The 8639-nt window shown below is 37.9% G+C and overlaps 1 protein-coding gene across 1 annotated transcript; it reads right to left on the bottom strand.

Moving 5' to 3' along the window:
* Window positions 1-4683: 4683 nt before the first annotated feature.
* Window positions 4684-8420, bottom strand: LOC128919815 (uncharacterized). Its single transcript, XM_054225183.1, has 3 exons — window positions 7237-8420; window positions 5284-7011; window positions 4684-4747 (listed from the first exon to the last, which is right to left on the bottom strand). Exons 1-3 carry the CDS (start codon window positions 8418-8420, stop codon window positions 4684-4686), a joined length of 2976 nt encoding a protein of 991 aa, XP_054081158.1.
* Between the last annotated feature and the right edge of the window lie 219 nt (window positions 8421-8639).

Consider the following 8639-nt stretch of genomic DNA (forward strand, 5'->3'; position numbering starts at 1 on the left):
TTTGTTTGGTTGGATTACCCATGTGTCTTACAACAATAGCAAATATTTTATCTGCATTTCCCGCCCTTCAGCGATTTAAACGTTCTTCCTCTGGAATGGTGTATTATTAGTCATCCTGCAGGAACGTTTTCCACTTTGGAATTTATTATACAATTTTAAACGTGAGATGCGTAAAATCACATACATAACTTTAGAGGAAATTAATTCTGAAAACTAAATATTAAATTATAAATGCACATCTGTTCCAATTGGGGAAAATTTTAATTCAGCTCCAATAGGGAAATCTTGGAAAAATTATGTGTAAATTATTTAAACAAAAATAAAGGGAATTAAAAAGCCATATGAGAAAACAACAACGACAGTAATAAACATATTTCTTGTCAAATAACATTAGAGGACCGCAGTTGTGAGGTAGAGCAAAAATGGATATTGTGTAGAACCTCGTGATTTGCTGAATAATAAGAAAGACTTTCCATTTTTTAGTTGATTAAAATCGACAAATACATTTCTGTTAGTACCATTCTGACTTTATTGTAGTCAAGCACAATCACTTTCACTTTCATTTTCGAATATTCAATTCGCTTTCAATTGGGTAAATCCTTTCGCTTTCGCTTTCGAATTCTATCTATTTTTAGTGTCGCTGGCAAGCTGTAGGGAAATAAAACTGTCAACGCACTGAGTGACATTGTGAAAATGGGCCAAATATTTAGTTTTCCACGTTCACAGCTACCTAGATACATTTGAATCCTTGCTATCATGCCATTGTTGGCATTAGAATGCTCGATGTGTGCAGCAAAAATAGCGAAATATCGACATATCTACATACATGTGGAACTAAATTCTGCTTGCGAACTGGAGACCGAAAGGGAAATGAAATGCAAAGCGAAAATGTGATTGTGCCAGTGCGCTCGCCCATAATTGTGCAGTTTCCCAATGAATTCTTTGATTGCGCGCACAATTTGCGCTGGCGTATGCACTTACATACATATGTGCGCCTGTATTGTGTGCAGTTTTATTGGGACTGCAGCCTTGGGCTACTAAAAATACAAAACGCTCACAATCGGAATAAAAGTAAAATAAAATTCCGAAAGAGCAAACAGCGCAGACAATTGAGCCTTTTGCTTTATCATGCACATATACCTACATACCTATGTGTATGGGAATGTCAATTGTTATCGATCACGTACGTAGTTCGTAGTGCGGCAGAGCAGGTTGCAGCTGAGAGTCACGCCAGCACAGGCTGTGTGTCCCATCGCTAAGTGGGTGATTTCGATGAAGTCAACTGGATTGCAACAAACGTCGAGGCACGAATAGCTGTGCGTGCTAGAATTTGACACTGTGGACGCGTGTGTGCGCGGAATGTCTACTTTGAGGATTCATGCAGCCAATGCGCTTCTTTTTAGCAACGAATTCCCAAGCTGAAGTGAAAGTCTTCATGAATGCGTGTTCTCACATTTTCTATTTTATCGATTTATGATTTTTATATTTAACTCAAAAGCCGGTGATTTGGCAGTCTTATTTCATTTTGACTGCCTTTGCGAGAGTAGTTGTTGTGGGATTTTGTTTTGGAGCTTCGCATGCAGCACTGCATTCGGCGGTGGAACGTGACGATTTTGCACTCGTAGCTGTTGCAACTTTTATGGCCCAGTTATCAAGAGTGTGGACGTGGCAAAATAAAGTAAAATTGTTTTCGAAGCAAAACGGCTCACAGTATGACGATGGCAGTCAGTATTAATAATCAAATCAATTTGTGAGAACTATTTTTTATTTTTATATATTTTATCTAGACAAATGCGGGGCTGAGGGAACTCGAGTGTAAATTGGTTATCTACATATATATTGAATTCATAATCACTTTGAAAAAGTCAAATTTACAAGTTCAGTCAGATAACACCGATTACGAACAAATTCAGTATCTGCCGGCCTTTATCGGAGTGATGACTTGATTCTTATCAGGTCGCTGCTCAAGTTCATCATTATTTGCACTGAAATTTATAAACTCAACTCAATAAACCACAGCACAGCCAATCGGGGAACCCTTGAAATTGTGTATGCATGTATCCATCCTCGCTCTTGAAGTTGCGACTAAATAAACTTAAATGCAGTAGTGAAACGCCAAATTAAAGTGTCTATACTATATGTTTGTCTATACAACACCCACACGCACCCACCCCTCACCGCCTGCCTCGTCAATAGCCAACACTGCAATCATTTTTCAAAGCACAACACAACACATTCACGAGTGTACAAACTGAAGTATGATAAACATAAATCTTAATATTGTATATTTGCCAAAACTGTCATAAATAACGACTCAATGCGGCGGTGACTGTACGGTAGTTGCGGCTGTTAAGATGTCGGGCTTGAATGAGGGAGGAGTGCGTGTGCGCCTGGAATTCGCTGAAGCATGTGCATTCGAGCGCCCCCTCTCTGGCGGTGAATGTAAAATGCTTGAGAGTGTGTGCATAGGCACATACGAATTCCATCGAATGTTTGCCTGTGTGTTTGGCTGCACGCGTGAATGGGCATGGCGCATTTATGACACGAAATCATGATAAACTACATTTGCCAAGTAATAATGTTCACGTACATACACATATCTACAAATGTGTTGTGTACTTGACGAATGTGCAAGTATGAATTTGTACATACTCTGCTGAGGAATCAGAAAATGAACCCCGTAGGCCAACTAGTGAGCCGACTTTAAGTTTTCCATACAAGAAACTGGTATTTTTTACATGCTGAGGTTCTACGAGCTGTTAGTAACCAGTTTTTTTATCAGAAAAATAACGGTATAAAACCGGTCAAAATGGTTCCAAACTGTCATGGAACTGGCTGGTACAATTTATAATCTCACATACAGATCTTTCGTATTTTGTGAAGGTCCTCCGAGTTTCTGTGAAATTCGGAAAATGGAAATCCAATGCTTTTTTTCTGACAAAGCTTGCAAAACAAAAACAAACCACAAAACGTCTGATCATTTTCTAACTAGTTCAATTGTAGTCATTACATTCCACGTGCATCGAGACTAGTTTCTTGATTTACCAAAGGGTGCGTATGTTCAGATGGTTTTATGGTTTCTTCGTCGAAAATTACTGTAATAATGTTGGTTGTGGTGTGGTGTTCGGTATGTTGAGAGTGATATTATAATTTATGATCTTTCAAGTGCATAAGAAGAAGAAGCAGCAAATACACATATGTACTCCCTAATGATGATGCATAAAGTATAAACATACAGCAATATTCAGACATTAAACACACCATAAGACATGGAAACACTCACTTACATAAGCTCGCTCTAAGACCTGAATTTCCACACATAAATACTAATTTCGATGTCTGAGAAGTGTCTCACACACTGTGCTAATATCTAGATATCTAATGTGTATTACCCTGAACCTAGATCCACAAATAATTGGAAGTGCGTTTTGTTTACCGATTAGGATATCTAGCCTCGGTGTACGAAATCGTTCCTAAGGCAGTAGTAATTGTAAAATACCGCTTTTGTTAATGTTTCATTTTACAGAACATGCTGCCATTTGCGGTAAGCCTCTTTATATGAGTCTGCCTGAGTTTTCGAATATTTGGCAACCGTCTGAACGCTTTCACATTTATCGAGATTGCAAATTGGACCACATTCACATAAGTGTGTCTGCGCGATTAAATCTTTTGAATTTGTTTTTATCCAATACTCGAGTTCGTTCATTCTTTTACATCAAACGGATCTACCGAGTAAGGCGACGTAAGTGTCTTTTCACCTACGCACTCTTTACAAAAGCGGCACTAAGTCATTCATGTAGATTATGCGTTTGATTTATATTTATTTAAATTCATTACACACATTATTGTAGATTACACGTTTATTTTTAGTTACATGTAGATTAAAGTTCATTTATATCCAATAATAATTACCACACTATTTGTTGATTATTATATCGTACAAGCAGTTGATGCCGCTGTCTTCACTATCGTCATAGCGGTTGATGCCGCTGTCTTCACTATCGTGCTAGCGGTTGATGCCGCTGTCTTCACTCGACTCACTCTACTCGTCAACTATACTTATTTTATTAAAAATGGTCGTATGTGTCGTTGTGTCTTCGTTAAACTTTGCAGGGTTGTAATTAAAAGTAACAGCCACTACGTGTGGACCTTTTACCCACAGGTTCCACTCCCACAATCGGCCGTCCTGCACCGTCATTCGCCCCGAATGACTTCATGTATTCTGCTACCGTAACAGTGTTTCGTGGCCCTTCGTTTTCGCCCACCTTTTGAACTTCATACCTGCCGTGAGGCTTTACCACTTTTACCTCGTACGGTCCGAAATATTTTTGTTTTAATTTTAAATTTGGTCCATATTGTGTCCGTTTTATAGCTACTAAGTCGCCTACCTTATATATGACTTCTGCTTTACGCTTTGAATTAAATGTTTGTTTGTTTTCTTCTTGTATCTTACAAATATTTTCTTGAGCTAGTTTTCGAATGTTATCGCGTTCGTCGCCTAATTCTTTCATTATGCAATCTTCAAGTAAACTTTTAATTTCTATGTCTTCACATTGCCTCATTTCCAAACCAGTAAGTATTTTGAATGGCGATAACTTAGTACTTCTTGGAGGTGTATTATTAATGATTCTTTGAACTTTTTCAACATATTTATACCAACAAGCAGGATTATCATGACATAGTTTAGCTAACATTGGAACCAATATACGGTGCATCCGTTCCACTTGACCATTTCCCCGAGGAACGCCTGTGGAAATAGTCAAATGTTGTATGTTTTGTTCTGTACAATAATTATGGAAAATGTTCGACGTGAAAGCAGATCCTCTGTCCGTTACTATTCTCTTAGGATTACCGAAAACTGCCGATTGTTTTGTTAATCTATCAACTACGGAATTCGCGTCCGTGCTTTTAGTGGGATAAAGCCACACAAATTTTGAAAAAGCATCTACTACTACTAATAAATGTTGATATTTTTTATTAGTAACCTCTAGTGGTCCTACATGATCTATATGATAAGTTTGTAATGGTCTATCTTCTTTGTCTATCGGTGAGAGGAAACCTTCTTTTTTGCCTGCCTTTGTGTTAATGATGATGCATTCAACGCAATTTTTTACAACTTTACCTACTTTTGTCGAAATTTTTGGAATATAAAACGATTTCTCTAAATACTCTTGCGTTTTTTTAGCGGATAAATGCCCTTGCCGGTGTGCAATGCTGATTATTTCATCTTCCATTGCTTCTGGTACTACCACCAACTCGTTAACGTGGTCTTTATATACTAACCCGTTTCGCATAAAGAAATCTTCGTATTCACATTTTCCTAAGACTTGAATAATCGCCCTGATCCACTCATCAGATTTTTGAGCTTCCCTTAAGCGATGCGCGACCGAATCTTCAATTATCATGCATGCCACACGACTTAAAGCATCAACATGTCGCATTCTTGAATTTTTCCTATGTTCGATGACATAGTCGAAGTCTTGTAAGTACATAGCCCAACGAGCTACTCGTAATGGTACGTCACGTTTTTTAATAGTCATCGTAAATGCATTGCAGTCGGTTACAATTCGGAATTTCTGACCTAGCACATACACACGCCATTTCTTTAATGCCTGAATAATTGCTAACACTTCGAGTTCATAGGAGTTGTATTTCTCCTCTGCTGGAGTAGTTTTCTTACTCATGAACTGTACAGGATGAAACTGCTGATCATCCGAGTTTTTCTGCAGTAACACGGCACCATATCCATACATTGAAGCATCTGTGTGTATCTCCGTTTGAGCCTTTGGATCGTAAATCTGTAATACCGGAGCTTTCATTAAAGCTAATTTTAATTGTTGAAACGCTAACAGTTGCTGCTCTCCTATATGATATTTCGCATCCTTTCTTAACATGTCGCTTAGTGGCTTCGCTATCGATGCATATCCCTCAATGAATCTTCTAAAATAAGATGTTAATCCTAAATACCGTTGCAGTCCCTTTTTATCTCGCGGCAAAGGAAACTGTTGCACGGCCTTTACCTTCCCTTCAGAGGGCCTGATACTACCGTTCTCGATTACATATCCTAAAAATTCGATTTTCTTTTTTAAGAAAAAACACTTGGTCCATTTAATACGCAGTCCGTATGTTGCTGCCCTTGTTAAAACAGTTCTTAATTTTTCAATGCTTTCCTCAATGGTCTGTCCGGGTATGATAATGTCATCCATATAAATAACTACAATACCTTGCTGTATCAAATCACGGAATATTGATGAAATGTATCGACAAAATATGGCTGGTGAATTAGAAAGTCCAAATGGGACGAAGTTAAACTCATATTGCCCTCCGTATGTTACAAAAGATGTGTATCGTTTTGATCCTTCATCCACGGGAACATGAAAAAAACCGTTTGCAAGATCCAGCGTAGTGAACACACTAGCCCCTTGCAACTTTTCCAAAACGTCGTCTATAAGTACCATTGGAAAATTGTCACGTATAATCTTCTCGTTTATTTTTCTAAAGTCACAGCAGAGTCGTTTCGTACCGTCTTTTTTTGAAACCAAAACAACTGGTGAAGCATACTCAGAATTGCTTTGTCGAATTATACCTTCGTTCAACCAATTATCTATTTGATTATCGATTATCTTCTGATCAACGCATGAAACTCGTCTTGGCGTTTGGTAAACAGGAATGTCATCTGTTATCAAAATCTTCATTTGTACTGGTGACTGTGTCTGCTTTACTGGTTTAAAACTGTGCACCATCTTTAAAACTGTATCTGCTTGCTCAATTTTCAAATGTCCTAAATCAAGGTCTATTATCGAGTTGCTATCTTTCTCTTCCATTGCTACGCAAAGTGCAGCAAATTCAGTTAAAGCCAAATTACTACCACCTGCGTTGTTTTCTTCTTCCTTTTCCTTTAACAATTCAAAATCTTTTCCGTCTTTACTTTGACAAATTTGTCTTATCCCTAAATTCTCTTTATCATTTAAACTTTCGAGACTTTTCCTGCCGAACTTAGCGCCCTTTTCGCTAAAAAAAATATTTACGTTTTTTAAAATATCATTTCCCAGAATTACTTCATATGGCAAGTCATTCAGCCCAGTAACGTGAAAAGTCACTGTGAAATTAATCCCATCCACTTCGATATTTATTTCAAAAGTACCTAGTGTACTTACTTCACTGCCTTTAATGCCTCCCAGGATCGAACGATTATCGCTAAGCTTCGAAATTCCTGTACGCTTAAACATATCATACCTCATTAAACTCACGTCAGCACCCGTATCAATTAAAGCACTGATCACTAAATTACCCATCTTCATTGGTTTGAAGATGCCACTTGTCTTCCAGACAGTCAAAGCGCTATTGCGTTTTGATTCTGTATTAACATGCACGTCGTTTCTACGATCGCATTCAATTTTACGATGGCCCATCTGTCCACACTTGAAACATTTGATCTGCCTAATCTTATCACAACCATTGGCCAAATGAGATTCACTTCCACACTTGAAACACTTCCTTTGAACCCTTGGTTCCACCGGTGTTGCCACCCCATGCCATGACTTCTCCTTGCTTGAAGGCTGTCGAGAATCATGTACCCTCTCATTCTTATCACAACCATTGGCCAAATGAGATTCACTTCCACACTTGAAACACTTCCTTTGAACCCTTGGTTCTACCGGTGTTGCCACCCCATGCCATGACTTCTCCTTGCTTGAAGGCTGTCGAGAATCATGTACCCTCTCATATACTCTTAACTGCTCTTTGAGCTCTTGTATTGTTCGTGCTTGATATAAAACTGTTTTATTTAATTTTGAATCAGGAATTCCTCCAATAAAGTACAAAATGAGACTTTCGTCATCTAAACCAACTGGCTTGGCAATTTCCATCAAATTGTACAAGTATTCACGAAGACTTTCGTTATTTTTCTTACGACGATTTTGTAACATGCGATGAATATCTAGTGATGTTGGTTTTACACCGAACTCACTTCTCAACGCCGATTTTAGCGAATTGAAACTATTGATTCCCGTCTGGCTACGTACATACAATTTAGCAGCCCCTCTAAGAAGTTGTTTTGCAAACACAAATCGTTGTAAACTGTTCCAATTTAAAGTTACCGCGTTATCCTCAAATTCTTCTAACCATTTATCAACACCTAGCTCATCCGTACCACTAAACAATGAAATACTCCCTTCCACATCCCTCAGTGTGAACTGCGGATTAAACACTACATTGTCTTGGTGAGAGGTTGGTGCCTCTACCATTGTCACTGAACGTGTTTCACTTTCACTTTCATCTTCATCCTCCAACACATGTCCGAAATATAAGAGCAACCTATCTCTTAATTCACATTTCCTGCCTTGAACACTCAGTCCAACTTCCCTCAATTTGTTCTTCAGAGCTACCACTGTCAAACTCAAAATATCTTGTACGTCCATCGTCTTTTCCTGGTGTGTTGATTATGATTACAAAAAACAAAATCTTAAAATACAACTTATCTCATAAACAATATTATATCAATAAAAATTCTTAAGTGATTTCAAATTCAGGCTTAAGTTACAATATTTCAATTTAAGTAAACATTTTAAGAGTATTTATACTGGTTCTCTGGACATACTATGTATCAGCAAATAACATTATGTATTAGAAAATAATAT

This window comes from Zeugodacus cucurbitae, chromosome 2, assembly GCF_028554725.1.
Source record: "Zeugodacus cucurbitae isolate PBARC_wt_2022May chromosome 2, idZeuCucr1.2, whole genome shotgun sequence".
Classification (NCBI taxonomy): domain Eukaryota; kingdom Metazoa; phylum Arthropoda; class Insecta; order Diptera; family Tephritidae; genus Zeugodacus; species Zeugodacus cucurbitae.

What these genes read in the sequence shown, in the direction of transcription:
- LOC128919815 (XM_054225183.1), bottom strand. Translation starts at nt 8,420, where the DNA reads ATGGACGTACAAGATATTTTGAGTTTGACAGTGGTAGCTCTGAAGAAC. An exon ending in GCTGACGTGAGTTTAATGAG is followed by an intron (nt 7,012 to 7,236) that starts GTATGATATGTT and finishes TATTTTTTTTAG; the next exon opens with CGAAAAGGGCGCTAAGTTCG. An exon ending in GATTTCTTTATGCGAAACGG is followed by an intron (nt 4,748 to 5,283) that starts GTTAGTATATAA and finishes CTATTTCCACAG; the next exon opens with GCGTTCCTCGGGGAAATGGT.